This window comes from Muntiacus reevesi, chromosome 3 (assembly GCF_963930625.1).
Source record: "Muntiacus reevesi chromosome 3, mMunRee1.1, whole genome shotgun sequence".
Taxonomy (NCBI): Eukaryota; Metazoa; Chordata; class Mammalia; order Artiodactyla; family Cervidae; genus Muntiacus; species Muntiacus reevesi.
Window position 1 is genome coordinate 18,668,586 of NC_089251.1, and position 17,477 is coordinate 18,686,062.

Sequence of the window (17,477 nt, forward strand, 5' to 3'; positions counted from 1 at the left end):
CAGGAAGACCAGAGCAGGGCTCTGGAGCCAGGAGAGCAAGCAAAGGCCCAGCCTGGAGGAGGGAGGGAAACATCCCCCCCGGGGTAAGATGGGGGGTGCATTTTCAAAGGAGATAGACATATTGAGGAGGACATCCCTTGGCAAGCTTTCTGGCATCAGGCAGAGAGACTGGAGGGCAGAAGGAGGTGGACCCAACCCCACCCCTCAGGCTACTGCCTCGCTCTTGAAATTCCACAGCCCACAATCATGCCTGGAATAGAGTATTCCATCTTCCTGCTTCCCAACGATGTGTTTTCAACAGAGGAGTCTGAGCATCCAGAAGGTCTGAAACGGGGGTGCCAAGTTCAGGAAGAGGAAGGAGGTGCTCTAGAGCCACATACGTAGCTCGGTTTAGAGGAAGGTTGACTTGCTTCCTAGCAGTTGGGAAACAAAAGAACTCCATGGAGGACTGCAGAAGGAGTCCTGCATGACTGCAGGATGGACTGCAGAAAGGAAATCTCAGCAACAAACTGTGGGATACCCACACAGGGGAATATTGTCCAGCCTTAAAAAAGAATGAAGTTCTGACACAGGCTACAACATGGCTGAATGCTGAAGACATTATGCTACAAGTCATAGGGTGTAATGCATATCTAGTTACTAATACTGTATTGCATATTTGAAAACTGCTAAGAGAGTAGATCTAAAAGTCTTCAACCCAAGAAAAAAAAATTGTAACTATGTAGGGAAATAGATGGGGAAACAATGGAAACACTGACAGACTTTATTTTGGGGGGCTCCAAAATCTCTGCAGATGGTGACTATAGCCATGGAATTAAAAGATGCTTGCTCCTTGTAAGAAAATTTATGACCAACCTAGACAGCATATTAAAAAGCAGAGACATTGCTTTGCAACAAAGGTCCGTCTAGTCAAAGCTATGGTTTTTCCAGCGGTCATGTATGGATGTGAGAGTTGAACTGTGAAGAAAGCTGAATGCCGAAAAATTGATGCTTATGAACTGTGGTGTTGGAGAAGACTCTTGAGAGTCCCTTGGACTGCAAGGAGATCCAACCAGTCCATACTAAAGGAAATCAGTCCTGAATATTCATTGGAAGGACTGATGCTGAAGCTGAAACTCCACTATTTTGGCCACCTGATGCGAAGAGATGACTCATCTGAAAAGACCCTGATGCTGGGAAGGATTGAGGGCATGAGGAGAAGGGGACAACAGAGGATGAGATGGTTGGATGGCATCACTGACTCGATGGACGTGGGTTTGGGTGGACTCTGGAAGTTGGTGATGGACAGGGAGGCCTGGCATGCTGCGGTTCACGGGATTGCAAAGAGTCAGACACGACTGAACGACTGAACTGAACTGAACTGAACTGATGCTGGGAGAGACTGAAGGCAGGAGGAGAAGGGGATGACAGAGGATGAGATGGTTGGATGGCATCACCGACTCAATGGACGTGGGTTTGGGTGGACTCCGGAAGTTGGTGATGGACAGGGAGGCCTGGTGTGCTGCAGTCCATGGGGTTGCAGAGTCAGACACGACTGAGCAACTGAACTGAACTAAACTGATGGTGACAGATGTTAACTAGTTTATTGTGGAGATAATTTTGCAATGCATACAAATACTAAATCATTATGCTGTGCACCTGAAACTAATATAACATTATATGTTATATGTTAACTGTACCTCAATTTTAAAAAGCTGTAAAATATGGCAATACCTAAGACTATTTTCTCTTATTAAAAAAAAATAAAGAGACATTACACTAAATTTAAAAAGCTAGACACTAAAGGACAAATATTGTAAGAATGCGTTCACATGAGGCACTTATATTCATATGGAAAGTGGAATTTTTAAAAATAATTTCATTTCTATTTGGCTGCACTGGGTCTTTGTTGCTTTGTGAGGGCTTTCTCTAATCGTGCCAATTATAGTGAGTGGACTTCTCATTGCAGTGACTTCTCTTGCTGGGAAACAAGAGCTCTAGGGTGCATAGGGCTTCAGCAGTTGTGGTGCATGGGCTTAGTTGCTCGGTGGCACATGGGATCTTCCTGAACCAGGGATTGAACCTGTGGCTCCTGCACTGGCAGGCGGACTCCCAACCACCACACCACCAGGGAAGTCCAGAAAATAGAATGGTTTTTACAAGAGATTGCTGGGAGGGAGGAATGGGGAGCTAGTGTTTAATGAGATGATAAAAAGTTCTGGAAATGGATGGTGACAATGTTTGCATAATGCTGTAAATGTGCACTTGAAAACGGTTCAAATAGTGAATTTTAGTTTATGTATGTTTTACCACATGCAAAAAAAAGATAAATTAATCTAATAAAGCCTTTAGATCTTTCCGTTTAAATACAGGGATTAGCAGAACAAGTTAAATGATAATGTGAAGACACACGAGATAAATGTAGAATGTGGGACAGTCTACAAGAAAACTAGCCTGGACTTTGAAAATTCGATGTCATGGGGGAAAAAGGTGGAGGAGTTGTTCGAATCAAAAGAGACTAAAAAGACACAATAACCAACTATAATGCATGCATTTAATAGGATCCTGCACCAAAAATGAACAAACCAAATTAAGAGACTTATGGACTAGATATTGATATACAGAATTGATGTTAGTTTTCTTAGGTCTGAATATGGTATTGTGGTTATGTTAGAAAATGTGGATACTTTTAGGAGCTACATGATGTAGCATGCTGAAATATCTAGGTGTGAAGTGTCATATCTATAACCCACATCAAATGATCCAGAAAAAAACAAAGTGTCACATACATGTAGAGTGGGATGGAGCAAATAGGGCAAAAGAGAAACAACTGTTGAATCCTAGATGATGGGTGAACACTGTAGACTTCGTCTCATTTTTCTGTATGTTGAAAACATTAAATACATATATATATATATATATATATATATAAATATATATATATATATTTATCTGGCTGTGTGAAGTCTGAGATGTGGCATGTGGGATTTACTTCCCTGACCGGGGATTGAACCTAGGACCCCTTCATTGGGATCCTGGAGTCTTAGCCACTGGACTATGAGGGAAATCCCTGTAGAATACATTCCTTAAATTAAAAAAAAAATCATTTATTTATTACTATTTTATGTTTTGGCTGTACTAGGTCTTGGTTGCTGTGCGGGGGCTTTCTCTAGTTGCTGGGAGCAGGGGCTTCGCATTGCCACTGCTTCTCTTCTTCTGGAGCTCTGGGTTCCAGGGCATGTGGGCTCTGTAGCTGTAGCAACAGGCTCTGTTGCTACAAGGCATGTGGGATCTTCCTGGACCAGGGATGGAACCCAAGTCCCTTGCACTGGGAGGCAGATTCTTATCCACTGGGCCACCACCAGGGAAATCCCTGTTGAAAATACTGTTAATAAAAAGTTGGGAAAGAAAAGTTGCCGCTGTGCAGTGAAAGGAGCTGTGTGACCTTGGCAGCCTCCTTGCCTCTCGGGCCTTAGTCTCAAACTAAGAACAGGGCTGAAAACACCTACTTTCCCACTGTCTCTGGATTAAAGTGTAAATCGCCTGGTCCAGCGGCTATAGGGTCATCGTCATTAGTACTATTATGACAGTCTCCAGCACGATGTCAGGTATATATGGAGGCATGAGCGGCATCGGGAAACTCACTTGAGCTCCCTGGGTGGGCTGACGCTTAATGATGCTGCCTGGGGGTGAAGCGAGCGAGGGGCCGGGTAGATGTCACTGAGCCGCATCTCGTGCGCCTCCAGGCGGAAAAAAAAAGTGCGACTTCGGGGGGCGTGGCCACTGGGGGGCGGGTGGCGGAAGCGGGGTGCGGCTTGCGGTGGCCGGCGTGGGATCCCAAAGCTATGAATGAGCACGGTCTCCCGGAAGTTGGGGGCGGAGCCTCCGTGTGTGGACCAGTCGCCGAGGAGCTGTCAAAACTGGCGCGGAAGGGAAAAGGGGGAAGATCCCAGGCGGATCTCAGCGCTTGGCGGCTGCCGGGAACAATCTCTCTTCCGGGGACTGGGCCAGACCTGGTCCCGCCGGGGCCCTTTCTCTCTACAGTACCCAGGCAAAGAGACGGACGGGGCCACTGCAGACCAGAACCTTGAATCGGCTATGTGACCCCTCGGCGGGGCCACGTAGCCTTCGGCCCTTGCTTCCTTCTTTATAAAGTGAGAGCAGTAAAAACCCGATGTAGGGGGAAGTCGGGACATGCCGGAATGACTCAGAGGTGGGAGGAGGCGACGGTAAGGAAGGCGGCTTACCGCCCCCCACCCCCACCACCACTGCCTCGTGGCTGTTCAGCCGAAAATGAAGTCACAGCTTCTGGCTCTCAGAGTGATCCTTTATGGTACCCGTGCACAGACTATATAGCAGGAGCTTATAAAAAAAAGCACATGGTGCCTGGGGCAGCCACCAAAAGGAGCAGGTCGGATATGAATTACCCGAAATCGGAATGTGAGTCAGGTATTAGAGGATACCAAGGACTTCTCGATAGTTTTGTTAGTTTTATGGCTGATAAAGTTATGACCACATCTGTCAATAAAAATACCCATTTTCTGGAGGTACATGCCAACGGGGAAATTGACAATGTCTGTGACTTGCTTTCAAACACATGATTGAGACCAAAGTTTTAGTTGTTGCTTTGTCTAAGAGATGTGATGGTCGCTGACCTTTCTTCTCAGGCTTAGAGAATACTTTAAACACAGTATACAGTACTCTAAGAAATAGACCTCTGTGGGGAGGGTATCCTTCCCTACCCTCACCTATTTAAAGTATTGTATCTAGAAAAGACAGTGTACAAAGTCCAAGCCTCACTCAGTGACAGCCCTGAGTGTGTGAGCTGTTAGAGCTTATCCTGGTTAATCATTTCTTTCCTGGATCCTAACACTTCTGTCTCATCAGTCATTTCTGGCGTTTTGCCACATGCAGGGCAAAAATCTATGGCAAATTTGAAAGACCAAGTGTAAAGTAAAATTAAAATATTACTAAGTTTATGCCTCCACCATCACCCCAATGGAGGGTTTCAACCTCCTCTTCAAGCTCTTTGAGGCCCAATACGCAGTAAATGGGCTTATTTGGGCTTCCCTGGTGGCTCAGACGTCAAACGTCTGCCTGCAGTGCGGGAGACCGGGGTTCGATCCCTGGTTTGGGAATATCCCCTAGAGAAGGAAATGGCAACCCACTCCAGTATCCTTGCCTGGAAAATTCCATGGACAGAGCAGTCTGGCAGGCTACAGTTCATGGGGTCGCAAAGAGTCGGACATGACTGAGTGGACTTCACTTTTCACTTTTAAAGGAGTATATGAAGTCCTAGTTATTCAATCATTCTCGGAACTTTTTCTCTGAATCTTCGCTCAGTTTGCAATTTTTAAAACACTGTCGACGTTGAGGACGAGATTTCAGGGGGAAACTTCACCAAAGACCCTCTCTGTTATCAGCTTGAAGGTTTACAATGGACTTCGTATTGTTCATGAATTACCTCATTTAGTCTTCTCGTTTTATTAGAAAGCCCGCAGCTTAGATATGGCTACAAGCCCATTTTACCAGCGAGGGGACAACAGATGACGTGTCCAAGGGACACAGCCACTGCACCCCGGGGACCCTGTAGTTCCGCGGCTCTAACCGTTAGGCGGTCACCACCGGCCAGCCCCCACCTTTGCCGGGCCTCAGGGACCTGGAACCCCCATCCGGGTACACACACGTATCCAGATCGCCGCAGCCACATCTCCCTCGCAGTCAGGGGCGTTTTACGGGCCTCCGTACCAAGCTCATCTGCAAAAACTATTTACGCGGAACCGAGAACCGGGTTCCAGAGACGTCTTCAGAGAGGTGGGGCTCCGCGGGGGTGGGGAATTCGCTCCCGCTCGCGGGCCGGCGGGCTCCAATCGCGTTGCTTCATTCAATCCCAAACCGTTCCGGGGACGCGCGAGAGTGCCCTCGCGCCCGCTAGGGCGCACGGAGCGCGCAGGGGCTGCAGCCTTTGTCCGACGAGGTCTTCGGGGAGGCGGGCGGCGGCGCTCGCGGCCCCCCAGAGGCCTGGGAGGGGCAGGTGCCCGGGGGTCCCGGGAGGGCAGGGCCTGGGGGCCAGACTGAGCTCCCGCGCTGCGCTTGAATCTGTGTGGGGTGGGCGGGGCCAGCCGGGATCCAGCCAATGGGGAAGTGGCCCCGCCCACTGGGCCGGCGCCTGGGGTTTTAAATATTCCCCCGCGGGGCCTTGCAGGGGCTCTCGGGACTCGCGCGCAGCCCCACCGCACTGACCTTCTCGCCACCATGCTCTCCGTCCGCGTCCCGCTCGCCACCATCGCTGACCCGCAGCAGCAGCAGCTCTCGCCCCTGAAGGGGCTCAGCCTAGCGGACAAGGAGAACACTGTGAGCGCCCCGGGGGGCGGGGGTCGGGGGCAGGGCGGCGGAGTCCTGTGGGTGGGTTGGGGCGCGGGCAGGCCTCTGACCACGCACCTCCCTACAGCCCCCTTCCCTCAGCGGGACCCGTGTGCTGGCCAGCAAGACCGCGAGGAGGATCTTCCAGGAGCCCTCAGAGCCGGTGAGTAGGTGGGCTGCGGCGGGGGCGCGCGGCGAGGGGGCGCTGCAGGCAAGGCGGTGCGGGCGGAGCCTGCTTGGCGCCAAAGCCTCATTGTCTGCTCTCAAACCCTACCCACCTTTCCCGGGCCCGCGCTGCCTTCCCGCCAAAGTCTGTTCCCTCCCCAGCACCATTGCACATCTGGACATTTCCTATTTCTCTATACTCCCATAAAATCCAAGTATGACAACCGACTTACATTCAGGCCCATGGGATTTCTGATCATTGGAGGTATTCTGCTTGAAAAAGAAATGACAGTTTCATGATTCGCCCTATACTTAACATTTTTTTCCCCTTACATTTTCCTCTCCCAACAGAACCCTAAGCTATCTGCCCCCAGTGTGGAGGACGAACCACTTCTGAGAGAAAACCCCCGCCGCTTTGTCATCTTTCCTATCGAATACCATGATATTTGGCAGATGTATAAGAAAGCTGAGGCTTCCTTTTGGACAGCTGAGGAGGTAATCAGATGCAGCAACTAGGAGACTTAAAAGACCCTTTGCCCATTGCCTCTCTAGAGGAAGACCCCAGCCGGGCCGGCTATAACATGTTTAAAATATGCTTTGCTGTTCTCCCTATCCCTGTTTGGAATGGTTGTCCACTCAGGATGTGAGATGTTCAAATTGGCAGAATATGGGAGGGGTATATAAATCAGGTGGTGCTAGTAGACTTATTAAAGTTGAACCATTAGGCGTATGTGTGAAGGTCCTGCCGGCTTGAACCCTTTGTGAACTTCTGTATTTCAGGTGGACCTTTCCAAGGACATTCAGCACTGGGAAGCTCTGAAGCCTGAGGAGAGATATTTTATTTCCCATGTGCTGGCTTTCTTTGCAGCAAGTGATGGCATAGTAAATGAAAATTTGGTGAGTTCCCCCTGTCTCCCACCCCTCCCCCCAGCCCCGGAAAAAGTACCTTTACTCAAGATTTACGTGAGAACTAACAATTCTCTTTTTTGTCTTTTAAAATTTTGCACACTGAAGATGTATATATCTATATCTGTAAACCAGGGTTTTATATTCTATGGCATTTTCTGTTCTATAGTGTACTTTACAGTTATTTTCTTCCTTATGGTATTTTTTTCCCTCAACTGTGCAGAAACAATGTTAAGGCAATGTTATGTGAAGGAAATGGCAACCCACTCCAGTATTCTTGCCTGGAGAATCCCATGGACAGAGGAGCCTGATGGGCTACAGTCCACAGGGTCACAAAGAGTCGGACACGACTGAGCGACTTAACTAAGTGATAGTAATACATCCAGAACCCTAGTAACTATCTATTTGCTCTCCATTTTGTGGCTTTGCTTTTTTTTTAATAACTGGTCACATCTATGTCTTGAGTGCATCCTCCTTGCAATGAATGAAAATGAATTGCTATGTCTAGCTTATAATGATACAAAAACGGAAGTGTGAGGCAACCAGTGTTCATTGACTGAATTGCTGCTGGTAGATTTTCCATAAAATGATCTTTGTGTTTTACCACTAGGTGGAGCGGTTTAGCCAAGAAGTTCAGATTACTGAAGCCCGTTGTTTCTATGGCTTCCAAATTGCCATGGAAAACATACATTCGGAAATGTATAGTCTCCTCATTGACACTTACATTAAAGATTCCAAAGAAAGGTGAGTATTTGGGTGGTGATATGCCAACATATTTATTTAGGATTACTGGTTGTTACTTTTTGAAATCGTATAGGGATAGAAAAATGACTCTAAAATGAGTAAGTCAAAGAAACTCCTAGCACCCATGGTCATGTCTACTCTTAAGAACAGGCCTAAATTCACTTTACTAGTCAATTGCTAAAAACAGTTATAAGGTTACTCCATCCTTTGAGAGCTGGAAACATACTAGTGAACATCCAATCTAATGCCTTCTGAGAAAACATTCCAAGAGGCTGTCTGATGAGCTAAAACTTAGATTTGATAGTTTTCATATCTGACAAATCTGTCAACTTACAGTGTGAGGCTGGCGCAGGGTGGAGTGGGTGGAGGATGCAAAGTTGAAAATAAAACCAGCCTCTTAAGGGGCTTGCAACATAATATAGAAAATAAGACCTAGGAATATAAGTGGAGGAATTACATAATAGCACAGAGGCATCAGTGAACCATGAAATTAATTCAGGCACACAGCAATTTGCCTGAAATGATAGTATATATTGGGATAACAGAGAGCAAATGTAAGTAGCTTAGGGCCTATTTTACATTGTCAGGATGGACTGGAGAGGAGGGGAGCACTAGAAATAGGCGTTTGAGTAGTTTAGATACTAAGGTCAGCTTCAGGACAAGAGCCTGTGTAGCACAGAACTGGTGAAGCTGAGGAGTTGCCTTTTGTAGATGATGTGGAAGAAAGTGAAGAGGGAAAATGAGTGGTGACTTGAAAGGCCAGCAGGATGGAGGAAACTCTTTGCGGGGGCCAGGGGGCGGTTGTAAAATGATTTGAACATGTTTGCAGACAGAAATGAGAAAAGAAAGTAAAGGTAGGGCATGATTGGAATAGGTTACCAGAAGGGAGGGATCAGAATGGCCTGATGGTTGAGCTTTGAAAGCTAGGGAGAGTCAAGGAAAGAGAATAAAAGGAGCCCAAGGTCTGATGGAAACAAGTTCACTGGGACAGGCTGGGGAATCTCTGGACTCCCAAAGTAGGCGCAGGGAGGAATAGGGTAATGAGGAAGACCTGGGTGAGTGTAGGGCCAGTTGGTTTGCTTTTCTGACCTGGGATCAAGGATGTAGCAGAGTTATAAAGTGAAAGCAATCACAGGTTGTTTAGTTTATTGACTTCAATTATTTTATTATATACTTACGGCATTTGGGGCCCAAATAATTGGCACAGTGATATTGTGTAGGCGGTTAGGGCATCAGTTTAGGGAGACAATGGTCAACATAACTTAAGTAGTCCTAGCAGTTAAGCTTTTGCAGTTCTTTGAATTTAAAGATAGGGCCTGTGGACCTTGTTATCACCTGAACTTGAAATAATGAAACCAATCAATGCTCTTGATGTAACAGACTGAGGTTGTGGGGCTTAGTATGAACTAATGGTACCTAAATTTTATTCACATAAACCAAATGGATTTTTGATATTTTTTCTAAAACACTGGAGGAAAAAGCAAGCTAGTAAAAAGAAAACATTTCAGTTTGAATCCCAAATTGGTCATGGTCCCAGTGCTCTTACTGAGAAGCTGATACTAGAAGTCTTTGCTAGAATGGCTGATCATCTGTGTGTGCCTACCAGGGAATTTCTCTTCAACGCCATTGAGACGATGCCTTGTGTGAAGAAGAAGGCAGATTGGGCCTTGCGCTGGATTGGGGACAAAGAAGCTACATATGGTAAGGGACCTTGGCCCTAGTTACCCCTGAGCTTCATTTTCTAAGTGATGTTACTGGTTTGTTCCTATGAACACAGACAGATACTCACAGAAATATTTTGTTTTTAACTGTAGGAGAACGTGTGGTAGCCTTTGCCGCAGTGGAAGGCATCTTCTTTTCCGGTTCTTTTGCATCGATATTCTGGCTCAAGAAACGAGGACTGATGCCTGGCCTCACGTTTTCCAATGAACTTATTAGCAGAGATGAGGTGGGTCTAATTCAGAAAACAGGCTGACCTGCACCCCAAACACCTACAACCCCGTGTTCACTGACGGGAACCCAAGATGTGAGATTGCCTTAAATGCACATTTAACTTGTGGGTTCAACCATAGGCATCTTGGCAGAGAATGAAATAATTTGCTGAAATTATTTTACTCATATTCTCAGTATACATAGGTATTTCTCTATGTATGGAATTTTTTTTAGGGGAAGTAATATTATTTCTACCTGGTCTTCTGTGTGATCTTTCTGTACTTCAACTAGTTAGAGAACATCTCAGTGAATCCATTCTGGTTCAGTATGTCTTTGAATGCACTTGGATTAAAATGCCAAAGAGGAAAGTAAAGGTGCCCAGATATTCTGTATAACTCCCATCAGCGTTGTCTGGGTGTGTGTGTTCTCAGTCATGTCTGACTCTGCGACCCTGTGGACTGTGTAGCCTGCCAGGCTCTTCTGTCCGTGAAATTTTGCAGGCAAGAGATACTACAGTGTTGCCGTTCCCTTCTCCAGGGGATCTTCCTAACCCAGGGATCGAACTTGTATCTCCTGTATTGGCAGGCGAATTCTTTACCATTGAGCTATCAGGGAAACCACTCCCATCAACTTTACTTGGGATTTAATGCACTAAGACTTGCAGACTTGATTCACTTGAAATTGCATTACTATTACTGATTTCCCAGACATTAGGTTATAAATCTAAAAACTAACCAGGCTATTCAGAGTTTTGCCTTTCCTGCTGGAAGTAGTGGTGGTGAATGTTAGAGCTCAGGGCTGTAGGAAGGAAGAATGCTGAGAAAAAGTTCCTCCCACTCCTTGGCAACCACAGAGGAGTGAGGACCAGACTTGTCTCACTGTCCTCTAGGGGGCCCAGGGTGGGACCAAGCCTGCTTAGGTGACACAGCAGTTGAGTCATCTTCCCCTTGACATTTGGAATGCTTTAGTCTGACCACATAGGATGTCTAACAAGAATGCCAGCCTAACAGTTTCCTCTTCCACGTTAATGATAGAAGTCTACTGCTCTGTTGGTGACCTTAAACCTTTTTCTTCTAGGGTTTGCACTGTGACTTTGCCTGCCTTATGTTCAAACACCTGTTGCACAAACCTTCGGAACAGAGAGTAAAAGAAATAATCGTCAATGCAGTTAGGATAGAACAGGTGGGTAACTCGGGGAGGCCTTGTGCTTGCTAGAAGACCTCTTAATGCTTCCGTTTTATTGAGAAGCTGTGCTCTGGCCCCTAGGAGTTCCTCACGGAGGCCCTGCCTGTGAAGCTTATTGGGATGAATTGTACTTTGATGAAGCAGTACATCGAGTTCGTGGCAGATAGACTTATGCTGGAGCTGGGCTTTAGCAAGGTAAAGTATTGTGGGTAGCCCTCTGGTTCTTTCTGAAACCGGTGTTCTGTGCTTACGTTTTGCTATGAACCTTTTCAGGTTTTCAGAGTAGAAAATCCATTCGACTTTATGGAAAATATTTCGCTGGAGGGGAAGACTAACTTCTTTGAGAAGAGAGTAGGCGAGTATCAGAGGATGGGAGTGATGTCAAGTCCGACAGAGAATTCCTTTACTTTGGATGCCGACTTCTAAGTGACCTGAAGATGTGCTCTTACCTTGCTGATTTTTTTTTTTTCCTTCTCATCAAAAAAGAAAAAAATCAGCTACTTGAACCATATCAACGAGCTACACCATGAATTGTCCATCATGTTCACTAATGGCATCTTTAGCACTGTGTAGCTACCTCAAAATCAATCCTGTTAATGCTAGTGGGGTCACCTAGATGAAAAGTAGTCAAAAGCTACTCAGGTTCTTGAAAGATCTTGTCCGTGTTTGACTTTTGCAAGCAGGCTAGCTGAACAGGACTTACTTTGCCTCTTAACAGCCACTTTCTTGGCCTCCAAGTGTAGGGACTCCAGCGAGTTTGATCCGGAAAGATTAAAGAGTAACTGCCACAAGACTGTAGGAAGACATCAGACTCACTGCTTCTGAGCAGATTAAAGTTTACTTATGATTTGTATATAAAACTGGCACTTTACACACAAATAAACATAGTTTGAACTATCAGGGTAAAGGCTTGATTTTACCTAAATTTGTTGGTTTCTGCACCAAATACAAAAGTGTTCTATTTACCAGTAGTGGGAGCCAATTGAAGATTTACTAGGTGACCAGAGTAGGTTAAGCCTATGTAAACTAAGCATGTTATTTTTCTTCTTTTCTTGAATGAATTGAATTGAAGCGCTTTTTGACTCAGTCCTGTGCACGCCTAGGTATTAGTATCAGCCAGGTGGGGCCCTCTGGAACACAGGTTGGTGTCCTGTTGTAGAGCCCAGGTTGAGTATCTCAGGATAAGAGATGAGAGATTTCTAGGAACTAAAGTTCAGATCCAGACTCACTGTAGGTTACCTGGGTGTGCGGGAGGGGCTGTATCATTTAGTTTCTCAAATTGTATGTTCCTCAACTTCAAGTTAGTATGAAAGATCCTTGAAGAGTCTTCTTAGCAGGGATCCAAGATATAATATTAACATTGTAAGTTGGTTTTGAAATCACCCTTGAACGAAAGGACCTACCTATATAAGATCTTTCTCCTATTAAGTGGACTCCTATTAAGCAGGACTGAAATGTCCCCTCCTAAAAGTTGAGTGTTCATTCTGATTTTGTGAAATTTGTAAGTAGGTACTGTTGACTTAACCATTTATACTTTTAAGTTAGAAAAGTTTTCTACTATCTATGTTTTTTTAATATTATATCTGTAGTTTATACTTTGAAATAATTACCCAGTATTATTTTCCAGTTCATAATTGAGTAGTTATCATTCAGTGCAATGACTTCTAGGATTTGCCTAAACCTTAGCATCATCTGCTGGATTCTTAAACTGCAGTAGAAAACTAGTGTTATGTGAATAATTAATACATGTTCCACTCAAATATTAATTTCAGAAAAGAAAGTATAAACTTAATTGGTATATTTAATAGGGCTGGTTTGAATCAATCTGCCTTTTTATTCCTTCCTCCCTCCAAAAAAGACAAGATGTAATATGGAAGGAAATAAGTGACACCCATCAATCTCTCGGCTGTTTGTTAACACATTGTGTTGTGTGTTGGCTGACCACTGGCCTGTCCTATTGTCAGTTTTCTTCATTGTATAAATGGTAAAATAGTCGATTTAAGATTTTCTGTAATATGGGATCCTTCTCTATCTTAAATTATTGTTGTAAAGTTAATCCAGATTATGTGGTCCTTAAACTTAGGCAACACAAAAATATAAACACTTTAGCTGGCATGGTCAGGTACAGGTGGAAGTTGGAAGCAAATTTTAGGATTCTACCTCCCATTAGCTGTGTGATAAAAGCATTAACTTCCACCATTTAGGATCCGGTTTCTTCATCTGTTTAAAGGGAAAACAGATTTTGTCTAAAACGTCTCAAAATCCTAATATTGAGTACTGCACAAGTGTTCAGTGATTTCAATAAAACTGTTCTTGTGTCAGTTCCTTGTTAACATTTGTGTTTCAATCTAGGAAGAAAAAACTAAAAAGTATTTCATAAATATTGCATAGGGGTTCGTTTGCTTTCTGCAGTTCTGGGGAGGGGGCTTTGTCGTGGCTGTTCTAGCACAAGTTGTGGGAAATGGGTTCACTTGAAGGGTGATGCCCTGAAGCATCTGCCGAACTGCACACGGATTTGTGAAACCAGGAGCAAGGGAGTTGAACTTGGCTCACAGCCTCGGGTGAACCTCTCAGGGCCTGGGTCTCCTGGACTAGGGTTTTGCTTTGCTGGCCCTCATCAGACTGTCCCTCTTGTCTGTAAATGCCCTTTACTGGGGCAATCCCACTTCCCTTCACCTGTGCATCCTTAAACTAACGAATTACTCATTGTATCCCCACTGGTGATGTACAGTCATTCATTGAGCAAATGGCAGGCTTCCCGCCGGGTGTCAGGTGGGGCAGAGGGCAAAGCCCTCCCTGTGAGGTTTAGGTTTACCCCTCAGGCGGAAGCTGGGTGCCTAAGTAAATCCCAGTTAGATGAGGATGCAGTTCTGGAGCCAAACCAAGGGAGACAGCGATGGGGATGCTGGTTGGGAGGGAACATTTAGGAGTGTGGAGATACTGCTTCCCCTGGTGGGGGTGGGGTTACAGATGAATCTTCCCAACTGCTTTTCTGCTTCATTGCATTGAGATTCCTTCCCTGTACTCCTATGAAGAATGTTCACTTAGAATGCACAGATTTTAGCCACTTCCTGTCTTGGAGTTTGGGCTTCCCTCGTAGCTCGGTGGTAAAGAATCTGCCTGCCAATGCAGAAGACCTGCCAATGTAGGTTCAGTCCCTGGGTGGGGAATCCCATGGACAGAGGAGCCCGGTGAGCTATAGTCCACAAAGTCACAAGAGACAACAACTATCTTATCACACAGCCTCCAAGGATTATGCCCTTGGAGTGGCTGGTGGATGCCATTGAATTTGTGCTGGCATTTGGAGTGGTTAGAAGTGTGTTCTATGTCCTGGAGGAGTCTCTTTGGGGAGCTTTGCCTTTTATCCCCAAAACACCATCAGATACTTCCAGGCAGCTGTGCTCTAAGGACCATCAACTATTAGCCTCCAAGCGGGCAGCCCAAGGTCATGTTTTTTCTTGAGATCTACCTATGCTGACTGCCTGAGCTCTCAGATACAGCCCCCATACTTCACTTGGAGGACCTGCATCAGTGCGGTCAGACCACTGGGCCTGAACTGCCTTTGCTGCATTGATCTTGGGGGTGAAACTAGGGAGCCCACAGTTTTAATGAGTTTACCTTGGGAGATTCTGAAACATTTGACATTGGGATGGACTTTATATGGTTCAAACCAGTGGTTTTCAACTCATGGACATTATAATCGCCCATGGGCTTTAAAAAACCTAGTAGCCTGGATCCCACTTTCTGGTTTCCCTGGATGTGCTTTCTGATTGGGCTTCAGATGTACTGAGCCCCAACACTTACGTAGGAGGCACATTTAATCACTCCTGATCCCTGGGGTTCTGCTCCCTTGGTGTGGCCCAGCCTGGCTGCCATAACAGTGGTGGGAGCCCCCCCTTGCCTGCCAGGCATTGCCTGGCCTTTGATCCAGCCTGAGGACTGGCTCCTTGCAAAGATGGTATTTATAAGTGCCCTCTGGCCAGGGAGGGGCTTCCCTGATAGCTCAGTTGTAAAGAATCTGCCTGCAATGTGGGAGACCTGAGTTTGATTCCTGGGTCGCAAAGATATGCTAGAGAAGGGGTAGGGTACCCACTCCAGTATTCTTGGGCTTCCCTGGTTACTCAGCTGGTAAAGAATCCACCTGCAATGCGGGAGACCTGGGTTCAATTCCTTGGTCAGGAAGATCCCCTGGAGAAGGGAAAGGCTACCCACTCCAGTATTCTGGCCTGGAGAATTCCATGGATTATACAGCAAAGAGTCACACGACTGAGCGACTTTCACTTTCCCTTTCTGGCCAGGGAGCTGTTCAGTAGGATCAAGATCCTGATAACGTCTTAACTGCAGAGCAAGACAATCCCAGCCCCTCAGTGAGTGACCGCAGCTTTGAGGCCACACAATTGCATGGCTTGGCCCATTCAGACCAGCTAACACTTTGGACCCTATCTACCCCATCCCCTTCTCTAGAGGGGGCTCCACCTCCTGCTGTAGTCTCTGGGCACAGTCATTCCTTGGAGTGGATTCAGTAACTACAACCACCTTGTTCAGTTGTGTTCGATCCCATGGACTGCAGCACACTGGGCTTCCCTGGCCTTCACTAGCTCTCGGAGTTTGCTCAAAATTCATGTCCCTGAGTTTTGCGTCAATGATGCCTTCCAACCATCTCATCCTCTGTCGCCCTCTTCTCCTGCCTTCAATCTTTCCCAGCATCAGTGTCTTTTCCAATGAGTTGGTTCTTCATATCAGGTGGCCATAGTATTGGAACTTCAGCTTCAATGTCAGACTTTCCAATGAATATTCAAGGTTGATTTCCTTTAGGATTGACTGGTTTGATCTTGCTGTCCAAGAGGCTCTCAAGAGTTTTCTCCAACACTGTAGTTCGAAAGCAACAATTCTTCGGCGCACAGCCTTTATGGTCCAGTGCTCACATCTGTACGTGACTACTGGATAAACCATAGTTTGGCTCTAAAGATTAAAGTGTGGTTCCAGCAAGATGGTGCATGAAAACCCTCCTGCTTCAGACACCTCCCAGTGATAAACAAAAGTTAAATGGCTGCTGACTTCCTAAGAAAGGAAGATTCTCAGATGCTGGGAACAAAGACAGTGACCCTGGGAGACTGCTTGGAAAAGCCCTGTTGTTTACTCTAAGGAACCAACAATTTCTCTTGTTGGTTCCTTAGAGAAATCAGGGTAAAGGACCAAACACTCTTGGGTTAGCTGGGAGGGGTTGATCTGCACCATAGGAGGAGTTAGAACCAAAACATCTGCACAAAGCAGGAAGTTGAACAGAAATAGAGTCTAATAATCCCACTAGCCCTGAGGAGAGGATGAGGGTGTTGATCTTTCTGGACTCTGAAAAAGGCAAAACCCTAGGTAGGCCCGCACCTCTCGGATTTGTGGTCTAGAAACTTGGAGATGCATACCCCCAACCCAGCTGTGTGTGGTTCCCACATAACAACGTACAAGGAAGGGCTTCCCTGGCAGTCCAGTGGTCAAGAATCCGCCTTCCAATACAGAGGACGTGAGTTCGATCGCTGGTCTGGGGAACTAAGATCCCATATGTGGCAAGGCAACTATGCCTGTGTGCCACAGCTAGAGAGAAGCTGGGGTACTGCAAGTAAGACCCGATGGAGTCAAATAAAGTAAAGTTAAATACAATACTATTTTTTAAAAAACATTCAAAGAAACAAGCCACATGACTGTAGGAACAATGGGTATAAACATCTCAAGAATGTGGATTAATAAGATAACAAGTACTCTTGCCTGGAGAATCCCTTGTACAGAGGAGCCCGGTGAGCTACAGTCCACGGGGTTGCAGAGTCGGACATGACTGAACGACTGACACACACGTGATCAAAAGGAAAAGTGAATCAAGCCGCAAAGAACAGAACTATAAAGAAATAACAGGCCGATTTTTAAAGAACCAGCTAGAATTTCTAAGAATACAATACTACTGGGATTCAAGCTCTTAGAGCTTTAAAAAATAGCCTGCTTAGTACGATTAGACATGGCTGGTGAATTAGTGACCCTCAGGGATGTAGCTGTAAGGAATTACCTGAAAGTAGGTGTGAAGTTGGGAGGGACAGGAGACATGGAGGGCAGGACGGAAGGACACCTCATGTCTAAAGGGAGTTCATAGAGGGGTCAATGTCGAGGTAGTCATGTAACTTTCCAGAATTGGCTTGTCCTCATAATCAGAGTCCAAG

General features: G+C 45.9%; 1 protein-coding gene across 1 annotated transcript; it reads left to right on the top strand.

Moving 5' to 3' along the window:
* The first annotated feature begins 6,179 nt into the window (after positions 1-6,179).
* Positions 6,180-13,595, top strand: RRM2 (ribonucleotide reductase regulatory subunit M2). Its single transcript, XM_065928584.1, has 10 exons — positions 6,180-6,333; positions 6,431-6,505; positions 6,859-7,002; positions 7,288-7,404; positions 8,024-8,157; positions 9,764-9,858; positions 9,972-10,105; positions 11,167-11,271; positions 11,356-11,469; positions 11,548-13,595. The coding sequence occupies exons 1-10, from the start codon at positions 6,235-6,237 to the stop codon at positions 11,698-11,700; spliced, it is 1,170 nt and encodes a 389-aa protein (XP_065784656.1). The 5' UTR covers positions 6,180-6,234; the 3' UTR covers positions 11,701-13,595.
* The last annotated feature ends 3,882 nt before the right edge of the window (positions 13,596-17,477 follow it).

What these genes read in the sequence shown, in the direction of transcription:
- RRM2 (XM_065928584.1), top strand. Translation starts at nt 6,235, where the DNA reads ATGCTCTCCGTCCGCGTCCCGCTCGCCACCATCGCTGACCCGCAGCAG. An exon ending in AACTTATTAGCAGAGATGAG is followed by an intron (nt 10,106 to 11,166) that starts GTGGGTCTAATT and finishes TTTTTCTTCTAG; the next exon opens with GGTTTGCACTGTGACTTTGC. An exon ending in TGGAGCTGGGCTTTAGCAAG is followed by an intron (nt 11,470 to 11,547) that starts GTAAAGTATTGT and finishes GAACCTTTTCAG; the next exon opens with GTTTTCAGAGTAGAAAATCC.